We start from the raw sequence: 20,499 nt of genomic DNA, 5'->3' as shown, positions 1-20,499 counted from the left end.
TCTTCCACGCTGGCATGTACACCCCTCTTCTTCCGGCCAGGTGTCGAGGTGCGGAGACAAAAGACGACCTTGAGCTTCTAAGAAATTCATAACAATACATTCCACAATCCTACTCCTTTCTATTCCCCCCTCCCAACTACTATACCAATGAAACAGCATAATATATATATGTTTTAATTATGTGGCAGGCCAAAGATCCTAAAAGGAACAGAATTACAGGCCTGACAAACTGTTGGGCCACCACACTCTCTACAACCTTCGCTAAAAAGGGAAGGTTGGAGACAGGACGGTAATTGGCTAGCTCCGTTGGGTCCAGGGAAGGCTTCTTGAGTAAGGGTCTCACAACCGCCTCTTTCAAGGCGGCCGGTAGAGACCCCTCGCCCAATGAAGCGTTCACTAGTCCCAGGAGCCAGTCTCGTGTAACCTCCCAGGATGCCAGTACAAGCCAGGAGGGACACGGGTCCAATGAACATGTGGTAGCTCATAGTCGCCCACGCAACCTGTCCAAATCCTTGATGGCAACAGCATCAAACTCTTCCCAGAATGGTCTCTCAAGACTCGCCTCGGGCGTCCCTCCTAGCCCACTGAGGAGGACCCATTCCCTCCGGATTTGAGCGATTTTATCCTGCAGATATTTCCCAAATTCCTCTGCCCTGCCCTGTAGAGGGGCTTCCCGCGGCCTCTGCGACAGAAGGGAGCGGGTCACCCGAAACAGGGCGGCAGGGCGGTTATCTGCGGACGCAATAAGAACGGCACAATGTCGACGTTTGGCCGCTCTTATTGCCACAAGGTATGTCCTTAAATAGGTTCGTACCTGTGTTCGGTCAAGTTCGGAACGGGAGGATCTCCATCGGCTCTCTAGGCGTCTCTTGTGGCGTTTCATCACCCTTAGCTCCTCGGTAAACCAAGGGGCCAGGGTGGTTCGTTGCCGCAGGAGAGGCCGCAAAGGCGCCACCCGGTCTAAGGCCCCGGCGGCCGCATTGTTCCATGCGGCTACCAGGTCCTCTATCCGGGGGCGGGTCAGGTCTACAGGAGGTGGCCCAAGCTCCGTCTGGAACCTATCCGGTTCCATCAGGCGCCTGGGGCGGAACCATCTAGGACATTCCGGTTCCGCCTCCATTGTTTTTTTAAAAAAAGAAATCCATTCGGTAGCAGCAGGAAGGATCTTACTGTCCATCGCCGTGATGCATTTTCACTAGCTGTGGGACCCTCAATGTGCAACTGATCCAGAGCCTGGGCCCTCGGTAGGCAAACCAAACAGAAGAAGCCTTCATGAAATGCTCGCCACTGGAGGACAGGTTCAACCGGCCCTTCGCTCTGTGGTGGCCTTAGGCAGAGGTGGCATTCTACCAGTTTGCACCGGTTTGGATGAACCGGTAGTGGCGGCAGTGGGAGGCTTCGCCCACCCACCCAGTCGTCATCATGGACGCTGTGTGCATATGCTCCCAGTTCCAAACCGGTAGCGAAGGTAAGAGGATTTCGTGCCTGGCCTCGGGTTCCACAGAGGGCATCCATCCCAGGCTTCAGTGAGGAAGTAGGGAGTTTGGAGTCCCAATGGGGTGAATTCCAAACTCCTTGGCAGTTTATGAAGGACTCAGGTTGGACTCAGGAAAATTCCTTAAAGGAATTGCTGATCCAGAAAGTTGCAGCTGGGATGAGGGTTAACAAATGGTGGGACACTAGCAACAAGAAAATTACAAGCCATAAGGACATTCTACAACAGGGGTGTCAAACTTGATTTCATTGAGGGCCACATCAGGGTTGTGTTTTACCTGATGGGGGGGAATTGGGGGCATGGAAGCTCAATGTCAGTTGTGTTTGGGGGCACCTTTGGTGGCCCAAGCACTGTGCCAGCAAAAACGGGCTCCTAAGCCCAGTTTTTGCCTGCAACAGCCTCCTGCAACCCTCTGTCAGTAAAAATGGAGCTCAGGAGAGCTGCATGGAGCCTTCCTGAGGAATTACTACTAGTAGTACTGCTACTACTACTACTTTATGAATAAAGTAGAATAATCCAATCAATGGAACCAATGTGCGACTGTTAAGGGTGTTAACTTCTTTATTCATAACTGTAAAATTTGTGCTTGTGCATTGTTTGAGGTCTTGGCTACTTTAGCTGCTGAGAGAATTTTACTGGAGCACTGCAATAAAAGAAACTTGAAAATCCATTTCTCATGTCTGGTGGTTTGCTTTGACTTTACGGCTAGGCTAGGACCCGTTTCGAGTCCAACATTTAAGATCTCTTCCCCCCCCCGCCCGCCCTCTCTCTCATTTATATTGCCGCCTATTCACACGTGGTGACTCAAGGCGGCTTTCAGAATATAAAACCTCATTTAGAACAAAAAAAAGTAATAAAAAAGAATCAAATAAATTAATATAATAAAATCATTTAACCTATTTGGATACTTTGGCCTGGAAGATTAACAGGAAGCTTTTGACGAGGAAAGGGTGAAGTGACTACATCAAAAAGAAATAAAGATTGCTGGTAGTCCTCATTTTACGAGCTCAAAATTTCTATGGCTAAATGACCTTCGCTTAACATTTATTAAGTGAATTTTACCCTATTTCAGTGGTGGGATTCAAACATTTTTACTACCGGTTTTGTGGGCGTGGCTTGGTGGGCATGGCAGGGAAAGGATACTGCAAAATCCCCATTTCCTACTGATCAGCTGGGACTCGGGAGGCAGAGAATAGATGGGGGCGGGGCCAGTCAGAGGTGGCATTTTTACGGTTCTCCAAACTTCTCAAAATTTCCTCTACCGGTTCTCCAGAACTGGTCAGAACCTGCTGGATACCACCTCTGCAGATCCTAAATAAATAAATATGAAATAGTAGTGCAATCAGGATGATTAAAATCCCAGTCCTTGTTTCATGCATGCAATATGTGTGATATCCTTCAAAAAAAGGTCATTGCCACACTTTTTGCCCTTTTGCAGGCAACACTTCCAAGCTTCTGCGGCTGGAGGAGACTTCCTTGGATTTTGTGTGCCTCTGACTGACTTGTGTAGGTGTGTCTGTCCATGCCTTCATCACAAGACAATGAAAGCTAATTAAACTAATGCAACAATTGTTCGAGGAACTGCATCACTTTAAGAAAACAAAATATGTAAATCACCCAAAATATTATGTGGATATAGTGTCATGTAAATTAAGTCCATAAAATGTTTATTTTTATTTATTTTATTTTGTCAAACATGTAAAAGATGACAGGTAAAAGAATAAACATATGTATGAACACAGTAAATAGGTACGAATAAATGGAGACTGTAGGGCAGGGATGGTAGGCACATTGGTGCGCATATGCACACCCCCTTACAGACTTCTTAGGAAATGGGGTGAGGTCAACAATAGACAGTCTTAGGTTAGCAGAGTCTGCTAGACAGAACTGAAGGCACTGGAATAAAGACAGACTTTCAGTAGCACCTGGAATTTATTGGAGAAAGAACCATTTTTGAAATCACCCAATTGACGGGGACTACATTAAAGGATCAAATAATTGGTGTGTTTGTAACTTAACTTTGAGGCTGGCAAACAAAAAGATCAAATTTCATTAATATTCTAAAACGTCAGTTGTGAGTTCGACAAAACGCCCATTGAAAAAATTGCATTACAATCTCAACTCAGCCCCTTCTGACAGCTGGGGAAGGTTGTGACTGAATACGGCTCTGTGAAAGCAGAGCCAATGATGGCAGCGGAGACCAGGGAACCAATGAATACACTGGTTCCTTAGAACCTCTCTGGGTAGAGAGAGCACAGGAGATCACCCATGTGTGCTTCGGGTGGCTGCTCCTCATGAGAAGACAGCAGGATAGCAGTTTTTTGCAGGTTTGAGTGCCAGGAGATGATGGCATCATTAATCTTTCTTGCAACCTCGGTGGACCCTTTTACTGTATACTAAATTCACAAACTGAATTTCTAATCCTTTTGGGAAATTGCTTATTGACCATGGAAAAGCTACTAGAGATCTTCAGTCTTCTTTGGGTGACTGTTCAACTCTGAACAAAAGAAAAATTAATTACAAGTCTAAGAACTTAAAGAAAGGAAAACAAATAGCAAAAAATTAAGTTTATTTTAAAAAGTGATCTAAAAGTCCTGGCCCATAGAACCACTAAGAGCCCGACATGACTGACTGACTCAGTGACGTGCGGTGAGGTTTATGGCTGGTGAGGCTGGTGATGTCATCAGGAAGGCGGGGAATGGCGGCCTCAGCCTCCAGCACACGTGATCCCATTTCCCACCTTCCTGAGCGCGCTCCGCCGGCTCGTGCTCCGCGATCCCCAACAGCAGCTGCTTTTCAGTGCTTTTCTGTGCGTCTGGCGTTTAGGACATCCGGCTATCTACCTAAATGCCAGACACACAGAAAAGCACTGAAAAGCACTTCGCCTCCAAGGCACTTCATCTTGATGATGTCGCCGACGTCGCTGCTGGGCACGGCCGGACGGAGGTAACCAGAGTGGCGCCGAGGGGTCCGGGCGGACGAAAGAGTGAGTGAGTGAGCAATGGAGGATCAGGCAGCCTGATCCTCTGTTGCTCGTCCACCGGACTGCCTCGGCGCCACTCTGGCTACTTCTGTTCATCCGTGCATGGCAGCTGCGGCAACGTCATCAAGCCCCTGCCACTTCTGGACGTCTATTGCAGTCACGAGGAGCGCGCAAAGTACAGCGGAGGCAGGAAGGTTATTGGCGCTTCCGAGAACCCTCCTGCCTCCGCCGGTTGCCCAGCTGGCACCGCCCCGCGCGCACTCATCCTCCTCCCTCCTCTTCCTCTTATATATATGAAACTCCCTTGTGGATATTATTATTATATATTATTATTTCATGATGAGAGGTGAAGCTCTGCCTCCCCTGCCTCCCCTGACCGCACGTCCCTGGACTGACTGAATAACAACATCTCCTCATCAGGTAGCCTGCTCTAGTCCTGATATTCAGTGGTGATTGGAGAGGACAGATCCCACCCCCAGCAGCTGCTATGTGGGATACTGCAGAGTTTGGTCCTCTCTCCACTCTTAATACAATACAATACAATAGTAGAGTTGGAAGGGACCTTAGAGGTCTTCTAGTCCAACCCACTGCCTAGGCAGGAAACCCTATACCATTTCAGACAAATAGCTATCCAACATCCTCTTAAAGACTTCCAGTGTTGGGGCATTCACAACTTCTGGAGGCAAGCTGTTCCACTGATTAATTGTTCTGACTGTCAGGAAATTTCTCCTCAGTTCTAAGTTGCTTCTCTCCTGGATTAGTTTCCACCCATTGCTTCTTGTTCTGTCCTCAGGTGCCTTGGATAATAGTTTGACTCCCTCTTCTTTGTGGCAACCCCTGAGATATTGGAAGACTGCTATCATGTCTCCCCTAAGTCCTACTTTTCATTAAACTAGACATACCCAGTTCCTGCAACCGTTCTTCATATGTTTTAGTCTCCAGTCCCATAATCATCTTTGTTGCTCTTCTCTGCACTCTTTCTAGAATCTCCACATCTTTTTTACATCGTGGTGACCAGAACTAAATGCAGTATTCCAAGTGTGGCCTTACCAAGGCCTTATAAAGTGGTATTAACACTTCACGTGATCTTGATTCTATCCCTCTGTTGATGCAGCCTATGAAAGCCTATGATGCAGCAAATGAAATATAATAGAAGGGGAAACAATATAAGGTGAGAGATATCAATTGGCAAATCCTTGATTAGTTTCCAGCTATTGCTTCTTGTTCTGCCTTCAGGTGCTTTGGAGAATAGCTTGACTCCCTCTTCTTTGTGGCAGCCCCTGAGATATCAGAACACTGCTGTCATGACTCCCCTAGTCCTTCTTTTCATCAGACTAGACATAACCAGTTCTAGCAACCATTCTTTATATGTTGTAGCCTCCAGTCCCCTAATCATCTTTGTTGCTCTTCTCTTCACTCTTTCTAGAATCTCCACCTCTTTTCTACATCGTAGTGACCAAAACTGAGTGCAGTATTCCAAGTGTGGCTTTACCAAGGCCTTATAAAGTGGTATTAACCCTTCACGGGATCTTGATTCTCTGTTGATGCAGCCTAGAACTGTGTTGGCTTTTTTGGCAGCAGCTACACACTGCTGGCTCCTATTTAAATGGTTGTCCACTAGGACTCCAAGATCCCTTTCACAGTTACTACTGTTGAGCCAGGTGCCATCGTTGAGTGAGGGGTCTCTCCCGGCCTCCTTGAAAGAGGCAGTGGTGAGACCCTTGCTCAAGAAGCCTTCCCTGGACCCTATGGAGCTGGCCAATTATCGTCCTGTCTCCAACCTTCCCTTCTTGGCGAAGGTTGTAGAGAGTGTGGTGGCTTATCAGTTTCCACGACATCTGGAGGAAGATGATTATCTAGATCCGCGCCAGTCCGGCTTCCGCCCCGGGCACAGCACGGAGACGGCCTTGGTCGCGTTGGTAGATGATCTCTGGAGGGCCAGAGATAGGGGTTGTTCCTCTATCCTGGTCCTATTAGACCTCTCGGCGGCTTTTGATACCATCGACCATGGTATCCTGTTGCGTCGACTGGAGGGGTTGGGGGTCCGGGGCACCGTTTTGCGGTGGTTCTACTCCTACCTTTCCGGCCGGACGCAACGTGTGTTGGCAGGAGAGCAGAGGTCGACCCTAAGCCCCCTCACTTGTGGGGTGCCACAGGGGTCGGTCCTCTCGCCACTCCTGTTCAACACATATATGAAGCCGTTGGGTGAGATCATCCGTGGTTTCGGGATGGGATATCATCTGTACGCTGATGATACTCAGCTGTACATTTCCATCCCGAACCACCCCAACGAGGCCGTCGAAGTGATGTCCCGGTGTGTGGAAGCCGTACGGGTCTGGATGGATGACAACCGACTCAAGCTCAACCCCCTCCAAGACGGAGTGGCTGTGGGTACCAGCTCCCCGGTTCAGCTAATTAATTCCATCTTTGGCCATTGGGGGCGTACAACTTGCCCCCGTGGAGTGGGCGCGCAATTTGGGCATCCTCCTGGATGCCCGGCTGTCCATGGATGACCATGTGACAGCCGTGGCAAGGGGGGCGTTCCACCAGGTTCGCCTGGTGCGCCAATTGCGCCCCCTACTGGACCGGGACGCCTTACGCACAGTCACTCATGCACTGGTGACGTCTCGCCTGGACTACTGTAACGCTCTCTACATGGGGCTTCCCTTGAAATGCACTCGGAGGCTACAGTTGGTCCAGAATGCGGCCGCGCGGGTAATTATGGGGAGTACCAGGTACTCCCATGTGACACCTTTCCTGCGCGAGCTGCACTGGCTTCCTGTGGTCTATCGGGTGCGTTTCAAGGTTTTGATAACGATCTTTAAAGCGCTCCATGGCTCAGGACCTAGTTACTTACGGGATCGTATCCTGCCCCATACATCCCTGCGACCAATTCGCTCGCACAGAGAGGGACTCCTCCAGGTGCCGTCCACCAGACAGTGCCGAGGGGCGGCGCCTAGGAGTAGAGCCTTCTCTGTGGCGGGCCCAGCCCTGTGGAATGACCTCCCTCCGGATATTAGGACTACCTCTGACCTCCGCTCCTTCCGTGGAAAGCTCAAGACCCACCTATTCCAAGTAGCTGGCCTGGCTCAACCATAGTCTGATCATATCGCTCCCGACGGGTTTTTTATTTTTGTAATTTATTTAATTTATTTAGGGGATTTCTAATATTGCGATTTTAATTGTTTCCATCCATTTGTCCACCTCCTCTTTGTATACGTCTATATTATATGTATGTTTTGTCCATATTTGTATTTTTATGTGTTTTATTGTACGCCGCCCCGAGTCCTTCGGGAGAGGGTGCGGCTAAGAAATAAATATTATTATTATTATTATTATTATTATTATTATCTATACTGTACCTGTGCATTCCGTTTTTGTTGCCTTACTCTTTTCACCATTGAATTTCATTTTATTAGATAATGCCCAATGTTCAAGTTTGTCAAGATCCTTCTGTATCTTAAGCCTATCTTCTGGAGTGTTGGCTATTCCTGCCAGCTTGGTGTCATCTGCAAATTTGATGAGTTCCCCATTTATTCCCTCATCCAAATCATTGATGAAGATGTTGAAGAGTCCTGGGCCTAAAACAGAGCCTTGGGGTACTCCACTGCATACTTTCCTCCATGTAGATGCAGTTCCATTGAGGACTACACGTTGAGTGCAGTTGGTCAGCCAGTTACGAATCCATCTGGTGGTGATGCTGTCTAACCCACTTTTTTCTACTTTATCTAGTAGTAGGTTATGGTCTACCTTATCAAAAGCCTTACTGAAGTCCAAGTAAACTATATCGACGGCATTCCTCTGGTCCACTAATTTTGTCACATTATCAAAGAATGCAATAAGATTAGTCTGGCATGATCTGTTTTTAACAAATCCATGTTGGCTTTTGGCTATTACTTTGTTTGCTTCTAGGTGTTCGCAAATTCGTTGCTTGATTATCTTTTCCAGAATCTTTCCTGGTATTGAGGCAAGGCTGATGGGTCTGTAGTTTCCTGGATCTAATTTTTTCCCTTTTTTGAAGATGGGAACCACATCAGCTCTTTTCCAGTCCTCTGGTAGTTCCCCGGTGTTCCAGGATCTCTGAAAGATATAATTCAGTGGTTCTGAGATCTCGTCTGCTAGTTCCTTCAGAACCCTGGGGTGTAATCCATCCGGTCCTGGTGATTTGAACTTGTCTAGGGTAGACAGGTGCTCACTTACCATTTTGTTCCCTATTTCAACGGTAGGCTGGTATGGTCAAAGTCCCACATGTGGACATTTCTCAGAAGCTCATCATTCAAACGGCATTCATTCATGTTCCATAGGGCTAGTTGTTACATTACAGCCATCCCCCACCTCTGCCTTTTCTGAATTTCCACCTCTGGGGAAAGTCATAGCAGCACTTCTACCTGCTGCTGGATGCCCCACATAACAAGGGTTCCAAGAGCAATTGTTACCATAGCAGCTAAACAGGAAATTCATCAACTCAATGGAAGTCTGAGAGAAGTTCTGAGCTGAGTTGGGAATATATGAATGTGATGGGGTAAAGTCAAACTGGTTGAGCTACCGGCATCCCTGGGGCACTCTCCTTCACATGTGGCTGCTGTGCTGGCTGATTATTGGTTGACTAAGCCATTGTGATGTAATATGATGAAAGAAGGGAGCTCCACTTGGTCATTGCACTGGACAAGTGGCAGTCTGATTTCAATCTTCAAGTAGCAACAAGGATATCCTCTGTGTCATCTCCTTCCTTTATTCTTGAACCCGTAAGCATATCTAAAAGTTTCCTTATTGATTGGGCGTCTGGATGTATGCAGATGTCATGTAAGCTCACGAGAGAACTTAGATGGGTGGGGAAATCGCAGACCAATTGTGAAAGTGATTCAGATGTGGTTTTCTAATGCTCACGCCATTTGAAAACCCTTCCACTGATTTCTACAAAGGTTTCAGGGCTCAGTTTCCTTGTCGTGATCTAAGGATCCTAAACATTTTCTCCCATTTGGATCAAGGAGAAGGAAGACGGAGGTCCTAGCAGCCATTCTCTTTTTCACATGCTAAATAACGGGAGGGAAAGTTACGGTTTTGCAGGAAAGGCTCTACGGTCAGTAATCAGCCAGAGTAAACGAGTCCAAGGATACTACAAGGCCAGTTAAGATACTTTGCAGACTAAGGACCCAGCTGCATATGGGTTGGGTGGTCCATGCAGAGCTCTAGATTCTTCAGTTCTGGGTTTTTAATGACATAAAGATAAAACTCCAGGGGAAGAAGTATATTGTATTTTTGAATATACATGGTTTATTTTTTTTTATTAACCTGTGTCATGTTCTAAAAACTCCAATACAGGATGAATGTTCATTTGGACTAAGAAGATAAAATGGCTCCCAAACCACCTCCCAAACCTCCACGTAGGTTGCTTATGCTCAATAGAAAGATTGTTTCAGGGGTCTGATTGCAAGGACAAATGGAGGGGTCCTGTGCCTAGAAGGCATGAGACCACCTTGCAGGAAAGAGGAGGGGTCAGGGGAAAGAAAGGGTCAGCCTCACAATTGATTAAATGACCCATTTGTCTTCTTTCAGCACCAAAGAATGTTTTCGAGCGATTCGGTGACTACCTGGATTCAGATCGAGGCAAAAAAAGAACTAAAATATTGGTTTTCATCTTCTTCGTTCTTGCTGTGCTGATGTTCTATCTGTGTAAGTTGTCGTCTTACAAGAGATTGAGAAAGGCTTTGTTTGAAGGTCCTGTTGAATTTGGTTCAACAGGAGCACTGATTTTTCTCCCAGCACCCAAAAGACTCTGTATTCTAGTGCTTTGAGTATAAACTGAGAGCAAACCCCACTTCTTAGTAGCGCTGATGATGTTACTTAGTTAGGTCACAAAATGTCTTCAAGGAAACAACCAAGCTCAGAGAGCACTAAGGACCTCTCATTTCAACCCTGAGCTGCAAATGTTCTCCTTTATTGCTATCATTCGATTTCAATGAATTAGGCCATTAGGTTTCTCTCACTCTCACTCAGGAAAACTTTATTGGCTCTGCTTTGCCTGCTTAGGGAAAAATAGTTTTGGTGATATTTTAGTAACTTCTTTTCAACTTCTTTGTAAATCAACATCCCAAATCCTCTGACACTTGTACCAACTAGAATGACACAATTTCTCTTTTGAAAAGCATCCTAACTGAGGTGGCTAATAATATCACAGCATAACACCATAAGGCAGTAGTGATGAGCCCAAAGAGGCATCTCATCCAATGCAGATTCGTCCCCACTCTATGTTACCAGTGCCAAACATGGACACTTACAATAAAAGATAAACAAAAGTGAGTCATCACGGACATTTGAGGTTTGAGAAAATCTGCTGGAGTTACCAGAAGAGATAAAATCAGAAATGAGACCATAAGAGAATTGGCACAGAACTAGTCTTAAGCTACATTAAAAAACCCCAGCAAAAAGAGTGGTTTGCTCACTTGGAGAGGATGTCGTGGGATTCCATACCTTACATGGCATATACAAAAAGAGGAGAAGGTCAAAGAACACGAGGCGGACCCAGAAAATGGAGAGACACCATCAAAGACCCACGGCCACAGTGTTAAAAATGATGTTGGAGCATTCAGAACTTCTGGAGGCAAGACTTTCCACTGATTAATTGTTTTGACTAGAATTCAAAGACTACCTCTCATTATTAATTAAACAGACATTGGGCAATGATGGTGCAAGTCCACAGAATTATTTTATATACCTTTTCCAGAGGTTTTATTCTTTATACCTCTGGAAAAAGCTCAACGGAGGGAAGGTGCTGCACATGTCAAGAGCCAACCTCTTCTGCAGGGCAGACCGTGAGCTATTGACCACCAGGTTGTCACAGATAATAATAATCAAAATATTAAAATATTCAGTTCTAACCATTGGGATGGAGTTTAGCACCCAACTTTCTCTTCTTTCTCTGCTACAGACAACACTGAATTGAATAAGCGTAAGAACCTTATACTGGCAGTGGCTTCAATTCGAAAATTTGCTGTGGACTACGATCCAAGTTTACAAGGCAAAACTGGTAAGCAAGGAGCCAGCAGTTCAGAAACAGCTGCTTGATCTTTTAAGATCAGGTTAGAGAAGGTGCAACTAGGTTACGTCCAGTTGAGAGACTGGAGTAACATCCTGTTGCACATGGCCCTGAGGCAAGAATTCATGGAAACATGGTCTCTCCGTTGTATGAGCTGCCAGCATAATAAATTCAACATTTTCTGAGGTTGGCTCCCACCCTGATCTGCCTGTTAAAAGAGATCATCCTGAAAGGTCTCAATGTAGAGGGATAATTATGGACGAGGACTTTGCGGATCTCATGTTCGTTAATTGTCCTTCATTCAAAATCTTCCAGGATCACATCTTCTCTCGTGGTCTCCTTAATCACCTCAAATCTAAAAGAATTGGGACATGATTTGATACTTACTGTAGATTTTTACTTCACATCTCTTGATTTGAATTGCTGTATGTTTTTAGACATGGAAATTCTTGCTGCAGTTCATCTCTTTACACTGCATCTGTTGAACTGGACCTTAAAGAACGAAGAGCTCCAAAACGAACTGAGTAAGTTAATCAAGTCTGCAAACCTTCAGAATAAGCAAATTCCCTTCCCTGAAGCATTTCTGGAATCTCAAAGTGGTCTATAATCTTTAATTTCAAACATCTAACCAAAGTTTATGATGCTTCCAAATAACTAGTAAGTTTTGTCTTTATACCCACAGTTCCTTTTGCACAGATATATAGTCTAAACCTCTGGGATATAATTAACAAGACAGCAAAGTTCAAGAATGCTAAATAGTAACCCTTGTGTTGAGCCTTCAATAATACATTCAGGTAGTCCCCGACTTATGACCACAATTGAACCCAAAGGTTATGTTGCTAAGTGAGAAATTTGTTCAGTGAGCTTTGCCCCATTTTACGACTTTTCTTGCCACATTTGTTGAGGGCAACACTGCAGTTGTTAAGTTAGTAACATGGTTGTTAAGTGAATCTGGCTTCCGCATTGTCACAAGATTGCAAAGTGATCACATGATTCTGAGGGATTACAACTGTCATAAATATCAACCAGTTGTCAATCATCCAAATGTAAATCACATGACCATGGGGAAAAGTGTGAAAAAAGGTCATGCCATTTTTTTCAGTGCTGTTGTGACTTCGAACGGTCACTAAATGAACTGTTATAAGTCAAGGACTACCTATATTGGCTTTAGTTTTTATTCTGAGACATTAGTGAAGTTGATAAGGATCCCATTATCATGGGACAGTCTTAGCTTTAGGGCAGAAGTCCTAAGTTTCTTTCCATAAAAGTAATCCCTAAATTTAAACATTTAGTTGAAAAGTGGAACAAATGTAAATTTAGATATGTCACCGAGGATTGCATTACTGTTGCTGGTGGAAAAATGGGATATAAATGAAACAAAAAAGAAAAATTGATTGCAAATTTGATAATGGCAGCTAGATTAGTGAATATTGGGGATGAAATTGGGATATTCAAAGAAATGAGTGGTATAATGAAATTTGGAGTACGGCAACAAATGATAAATTAAAAATAGAAATTAAATTTTAAGGTTTTCAACTTCCGGTTTCTGAGGACGACGGACATGTTGTCCGCCATTCCCGTCTTGGTGGGCTCCCCTCGATCTAGGGGGGAGCACAGGGTGCCTCAGAGGGGCATCCTGCCGAAGGGGCTGCTTGCTGGAGCCCCCTGGAGCGGCGGCGGTCGTGGGTATGTGTGTCTCCAGCCTTGCCCTAGGAGCTGGGAGGCATAGGGGGTGTGCAGCAGAGCCATCATGCCTGCGCGCGCCTTCGTCCTGAGGAGATCGGAAGAAATGTTACACATGAAGGCTACAGCTGAAGTACGGTGAGAGGGGAGTTCCCCCGGGGTCTCCTTTTTTTCTGAATAAATAAGTAAATAAGGATTAGCAGCTGTCTCAAGATTCTTCGATCTTGGAAAAGTGTTAAGATTGGAGAGGGGTTTCCCCCCCTCTCGGAAAAGCGGCGTTCCCCCCCCGCTCGGAAAAGCGGCTTTACACGATCTCACTCTCGGAGGAAAGAGAGAGAATTGGGAAAAAAAACCCGTTTGATATTCACTTCTTTCAAGCAATGGGACAATGACTTTCTAGAACAATTGCGAAAGAAAGAATGTGAGCTGACTTTATAAACTATGCATGGAAACTTTTTGAACTGTTGTTCTCTGATCCTCTGGGATGGCTGAGCCAAAATGGCTTTCCTTCCCCCTTTTCTACTGCCTTTATAAATGAACTGTCTCTTTTGAAAAATTTTCTGGGTTGGAATTATTATACCCCGGTGAATCCTAAAGGCATCTCTTACTATATTCTTCCTTGGACTGGAAAAAATTGATTTCAACTGGCGTGGAGCTGCATTGAAAGATTAATATCCCACATTGGATTTTGCCTGCCTGTGTTAGCGTTCTAAATACCATGTATGAAAGAAATCATTGTCCAAGGCAGAATCATCTTTAAAGTTCCCATTTATTCATACAGGCAAGTTAGCACATCTATGGAATTCCAACACTAATGTTGTTCCTGGAATTCCACCCAGTTGAAAGTTCATGATCTATCCCCACACCCCATAATCCATCACATGTTCCAATCATCATCTTCCACGCTGGCATCTACATCCCTCTGCTTCCGGTCAGGTGTTGAGGTGCGGAGACAAAAGATGACCTTGGCTTCTATAAAAGAATGATAACAATACATTCCACAATCCTACTCCTTTCTATTCCCCCCTCCCAACTACTACACTAATGAAACAGCATAGGAAATTAATAAAAAGTGTGGCAGGCCAAAGATCCTTAAAAGAACATAACTACAGGCCTGACAGCCTGTTGATCTCGCCTGACAGTGCATTCCTACAGATGCCATTTCTTTGTCTAGACTTATAACTTTCTCTGAGTTTCATAATGCCTGCCAAGAAGGCCCCCCTCCCTAAACCGGCTTCGGCCCCAACATCTTCTGTCTCAAGCCCTGTTCCCCAACAAACACAACTATCTTCTTTTTTTACAACCGAAAGCTTCTGAGGGGAAACAGCTGTCTCAAGAAATGTTTCAACAAATGTTCCAGATGATCATAAAGGGACAGGACGAAATTAAAAAGCAGTTGGCGGACTTAAATGAACAACTCAGAGAAAACCAATAACAAACCTTACACAATAGACAGAAGATAGACGTTCTGGAGGAGACTGCTGTGGGGATGAGAGAGGAGGTGAAGGCATTACAAAAAGAAAATGTTGGATTTCAAAATTATATGGAAAAAATGGAATTTGAGAGGATGTCTTTCTTTCTTAGATTTCAAAATATACCTGAAACGGATGGTGAAGATTTGAGGGAGACTATGATAACAATGTTAGCAGACTATATTAAAAAAAGATAAACAACAGTTAGGGTGGGATATTGACCTGACATATAGAATTAATTCAGCATATGCTAGAACACACAATGTTCCAAGGGAAGTTCATGTTAAAATTTTCAGAAAGACTACAAGAGATGAGATTCTGAGGGTTCAAAGTGGGGAATCTTTAAGATATAACGATAAAGAAATAGCCATCTTGAAACAGATACCAAAGAAAGTAAGAGATAAGAGGAAAAAAATTTCCTCTTTAGCCAAAAAATTGTATGAAAAAAATATCTGGTTCAGATGGCTGTTACCAGAAGGGCTGTTGATTTTCTGGGAGGGTGGTAGAGTGAGAATTAATACAGTGACGGAGGCGGAAGCCTTCATGGAAAAACATAAGACTCTCCTAGACGGAACAAGAGACACTACGCAAGATATGAAAGGGGGAGGGGCCATGGCTCTGCCAGCAGACAGGGGAGAGGAGGCAGCAATGAGACTCAGGTCACAGAAGTGAATTGAAACTATATTGCAATTGTTGATACAATGAAATGGTCAGAAGTGATACAAAGTAAATGATTGAAGATGTTATAGAATTTGAGGTAAATTTTAACTGCTAATATGTATGCAATAATGATATTTTGATATATATATAAAAGTAAGAGAGAGATATGAGATCCGGGGGGAGCACCACCTTCCGTATGATGTAGCTGTCAGGCCTGTAGTTATGTTTCTTTTTAGGATCTTTGGCCTGCCACACTTTTTATTAATTTCCTATGCTATTTCATTAGTGTAGTAGTTGGGAGGGGGGAATGGAAAGGAGTGGGATTGTGGAATGTATTGTTATCATTCTTTTATAGAAGCCAAGGTCATCTTTTGTCTCCGCACCTCGACACCTGACTGGAAGCAGAGGGGTGTAGATGCCAGCGTGGAAGATGATGATTGGAACATGTGATGGATTTGTGGGTGTGGGGATAAGATCATGAACTTTTAACTGGGTGGAATCCCAGGAAGAAAATCAGATTTGGGATTTCATAGCACAATGCCAACATGTCTGTCTTATTAAATTGGAACTTTAAGGAAGGTTTTGTCTTTGATTCTGATTTAATTCTGCATGATATTTGGAACGCTTTCAAAAATTTTCTCCATACTTATGTACCCTTTCCCCCAAAATATTTGTAAAAATCAATAAAAACTTTAAAAAAAAAAGAAATTAAATTTTAAAAAGGGATGATTAAAGCAAATAATTCTAATGAAATATTTTTAAAATAAAATCAGTGTTGGTGGAAGGCCAAGGGAATAAACCTACTCAAGAATATATGTTATTTTGGAGGGGATAAGGGCACAATTGGAATATATTGTATAACTTTCAGTTGTTATAGAAGAAAAAAATTGGTCTTTTGGTAGGTGCACTGTAATATTTGTATTTATTTCCTTTTTTGTATTAAGATTTATATGTACTATGTTTGCATTATTTGTATTTAAAATAAAAATATTATTAAAGAAGTGGAATGAAGAAAGACAGCATTTGCAAATATTTAATAATACCGAAAGATTGTTGAGGGTGAGAAATTTTTGTTATTGTTGTTGTTGTTGTTGTTGTTTTTATTGTATTATTATTATTTTTATTTTTATTATTATTATTATTATTATTATTATTATTATTATTATTATTATTATTATTAGTTTGTTGCACAGCGAGCCAGATGTTCAGATTAGATTTGGCATTTTTATCCTGTTGAGTCCTTCCGAAGGACTTGGGATAGGCACATGTGCTCATTTGATGGTGTGAAAGAAATCAGTGCAGGATGTAAGCTGTTGGCAGTCAAGCTGCCTTTTGCAATTGACCGATGGGCATTTTGTCAATGCCGAAGGTGTTCAGAAGGTGCTGTAGTTTTTGTTTTATTCTTATTTAAAATAATTTTAAAAAGTAAAATAATTGAACAGTGCCTCATAGAAGGACAATGAACCACAGGGCCAATCAGAGTCTCCTTGAACCATGAGATAAGCGGTCAATAAAAAATACAGAAAACTGTTTTGAACTACTTCCTGAGATTTTAGGGAGAGCACTGTGCTCCAACAGAAGTACACAATTAACTTTCAATGGTGAATTAATTTTAAAAATTAGAACATGCTTATAAGATTTTTGAACTAACTAATGTCGTCCTTTTGTTTTCTCCACTGGTTCACAGATATTCTTACTGAAATGCTTCCAGGCTGGCAAGCTTTCGATAAAAATCTCTATTTCTTTTCTAAAACACGAAAAAATTGGTATGCTGCTCGTGATGACTGTTTAGCGAGGCATACTGCAGATTTGGTTTCCTGTAGATTTGGTGAAGAACAAGTGAGTACAGGCATATGTGTCACCATTTTTCTAAAATGGCTGCTTCATGAAAAAGTGTCAATTACTTTTCCAGAATGAAAATAAGTTGCTTGGTGGTTGGAAATGTGTGCAACTAGGACACTGCCTGGATTCCTAACACAGGAGAAGGAGAGCAAGGGAGAGTAAAAGAGGCAGAAGGGAGGAATAGATGCTGAATGTTTATGGAACCGCTTCTCTGTGTTGGCAGGCAGAGTGATAAGGGCAAGAGAGAAAGTGGGCAGGGGGCATCCTTGATCAGGCCTGGTTAGGACCCAAGAGGGAAGAAGGCAGAGACTTTACTGGGAAGTGGAAAAAAGAGACAAACTGCTTGACAGAGGAACTCTTGTTTTGAAAGGATGAGAAGAGCCCGCTCCTTCCTCCTGGGGTGCAAAGAAAAGGGGGAGCTGCGCTGCATATTGTGCAGAACAAAAGAAAATATGGAGGAGGGAGGGAGGGAGGGAGGGAGAAAGGAGGTAAGGAGGTGGAAGGGACGGGATGGAAGGGAGGGAGGGAGGATGGAAGGGAGGGAGGAGGGAGGGAGGGAGAGAAGGGGAGGAGCAGGAAAGGAGAAAGGAAAGAAAAGCAGAGTGATGGGAAGGGAAACAAAAAAGGGAAGGGAATATCCTCATATCCTCATCCTTGTGATCTGGAAACCCAGGGAGAGTTCCTCTTCCATCAAAGGACCGTCCCCTGTAGTGGAATATGACAACTTCCACAGCCACCCCATCACAGGACAACTCGCCATGGCCAACGTGCCACGAGAAATGTTGTGTGGGACAATTCAATTATTTAAAACGAATTTAAAAAATATGAACTGTGGCAAGTTGTCGTAGCTCCCCAGTGTACCTTTGCTTTGTACCCATAGATGCTCAGAGCCCCTGAAGCTTCAGAAACACTGCTGGTTGGGAAGGGAAGAGGCTCAGTCAGTCCTTAGTGGGGTCAGAGGGAATCAGGGGCCACATATGTTCCCCCCTTAAACCTTAATTTGTAATCAACTTTATATTACCTCTCCCTCTCCCCTTTCCTTCTCCCCTTTATCTCTGTCTCACTGTCCCATCTGCCTATCTCATCTGTCCATTCATCCACCCATCCTACATCCTATCTATCTATCTATCTATCTATCTATCTATCTATCTATCTATCTATCATCTATCTATCTATCTATCTATCTATCTATCTATCTATCTATCTATCTAGCATCTATCTAAACTAATTATCTCTCCTCAAGGGCTATATAGATAAAGTGTCAATTTTGAATAAAGCGGACTATTGGATTGGACTCCATAAGAACAGTAGTGGTTCCCGTGGACTGTTATGGACAGCTGGATATGGAGCAGGAACTTTGTAAGTTTTGAAACAAAATCTAATTATGTGACAAGCTGTGCATCCGGGTTTCATGCCTACCACCCTCCCCGCAAAGCCTGGCTCAGTCCTGGCAGACCCGTTGTTGGATTTACACGTCATGATAAGTGAGTGGCAACGGTGGAGGTCAGCTTGAGGGATTCCCCAAACCAAGCAACAGGAATTTACGTAGCAGGAGAGCTGCTAACCACAATTGTCAGTGCAGTGCAAAGCGCAGTCCCAAGTGATGGTCGCACAAAGGAAGGGAGTCTAAGAAACCACATCAATCAGCAGAATCAGAAGCACCCAAGGGCCATTTCAGAATCAGGGCGGTTGAGGAACAGAATCCAAGTTGATTTATTTGATTTTTATCCCACCTTTATTACTTCTATAAATAACTCAAGGTGGCAGACATACCTAATATTGTTTATATTTTACCTGCTGGCACTAGCTCTGATGATGTTAGCTAGTTCAGTAATGAAATGCCTGCAAGAAAACAATGAAGCTCAGAGAGCATCATTTCAACTCTGAGCTACAAAGATTCTCTTTTATTAGATCAACTTCTGCCGCAGATCTGACAAGGTGAAATAAAACCCCTAACATCTCCCCTTATCCTTGACCACTGGAAGTCCCTATGGACCTCCTGTTGAATTTCAAGTATCCATTGCCCCCCCCCGTTCCCCCCAACGCCCTGCTGTGAATTTGCCATTAACAAGTTTTCTATTTCATACGGGCAGAAAACCTTAATCTAACAATCACCCATTGTGACTGCGATTAGGAGAAAGCTCTAGATTGACTTAGATCTAGACCTAGATCTCTACATTTAAATCTCTAGAGCTACATATCTAGATCGAGGCTTATGAGTATTTTCGTTCTTTTTTCAGGTACTGGCATAGAGGTCAGCCCAATGGTGGAAGTAAAGAAAACTGCATTGCCATCCTCTCTTCGTGCTCAGTTAAGTCTTGTTGGCATGATGCTCCTTGTAGCGACCCAAGATACTTTATTTGTAAGATGATGCCAAAGACCCATTATTTCTACTAGCTAATTCAAGACGGTGCAAACGGATTATAAGACCTCGCAACTCAGCTGCATTGGTGTTAATAAATGCCTAGTGGGAACCACATTTTGCCAACCTCCTTTTCTCTGCCAGCTTCCTACTTGTCCTTATCATCTTAACAAAATATATCTTACTCCATCTGAAAAAATGTATTGAGATTGTGACAAGTTACGCAATACTACAATACAATACAATAACAATACAATAACTAGCTTCTTTCCCTCCTGTAATGTATCATTCTTTATATCCTTTAGTGTCTGAAGGAAGGCCAAGAGGTTACAAGGATAAAGAATGATAGACCTATTTCATTACTGAACAATGACTATAAAGTTTTTGCTGCAATTTTGGCAGAAAGGTCGGGCTTTTTGCTAAAATAATTTGGTGTTTGAGGTGGGGAAAAAAATGAAACTTTGCTTTTTAATTTTACTGATCAGACAGATTTTTGCTGTAGAAATGGCTACTTTATACTATTTTGTAAAAGTAAAAAGTTGAGCTTTGATGTTATTATTTTATTCTATTGCACCAAAGGAAGTCAGAAGTTAACAAAAAAAAAAATGAATAAAACCTCACATTTGCTTTACGTAGATGACCTGAAGCTTTATAGAAAAATCAGAACTTCAAATCCCATCACTGACAAACATTGCAAGGGTTGGTGGCGCAGATGTAGCAATGGAGTTTGGCCTAGAGCACGGATGTGAAACTGAAGGCCCATGGAATGCTTAGATCTGTCCCGCGGGGCCACCCTGGAAATAGCAAAGGACCGGCCCATGTGGCACTCCCAAGCTCTGTTTTCGCTGAGAGCGCTCAGGCCTCCAGAGGCTCCCCCGACATGAGTGACGGCAAGCTGGCCATGCTCCCTGGCCATGCCCCCTGGCCATGCCCCCCACCCCTCCAAGGTCAAACACCATCCTGATG

The 20,499-nt window shown here is 43.7% G+C and overlaps 1 protein-coding gene across 1 annotated transcript in view; it reads left to right on the top strand.

Annotated features, from left to right (window-relative positions):
- LOC309395601 (CD209 antigen-like protein C) overlaps window positions 1–19,658 on the top strand; it is a 34,436-nt gene extending 14,778 nt beyond the window's left edge. Inside the window, exons 2-8 of the mRNA XM_081960003.1 lie at window positions 9,801–9,862; window positions 10,035–10,151; window positions 11,407–11,505; window positions 11,952–12,038; window positions 17,017–17,168; window positions 18,415–18,530; window positions 19,412–19,658. Coding sequence (XP_081816129.1) covers window positions 9,832–9,862; window positions 10,035–10,151; window positions 11,407–11,505; window positions 11,952–12,038; window positions 17,017–17,168; window positions 18,415–18,530; window positions 19,412–19,568 — 759 coding nt within the window. The 5' untranslated portion in view covers window positions 9,801–9,831 and the 3' untranslated portion in view covers window positions 19,569–19,658. The remainder of the gene's footprint in view (window positions 1–9,800; window positions 9,863–10,034; window positions 10,152–11,406; window positions 11,506–11,951; window positions 12,039–17,016; window positions 17,169–18,414; window positions 18,531–19,411) is intronic.
- Window positions 19,659–20,499: the final 841 nt, after the last annotated feature.

Source organism: Natrix helvetica (assembly GCF_964273705.1).
Source record: "Natrix helvetica genome assembly, chromosome: 7".
NCBI lineage: Eukaryota > Metazoa > Chordata > Lepidosauria > Squamata > Natricidae > Natrix > Natrix helvetica.
The sequence above is the reverse complement of the archived record's forward strand: the minus strand, read 5'-3'. Positions and strand labels throughout refer to the sequence as shown.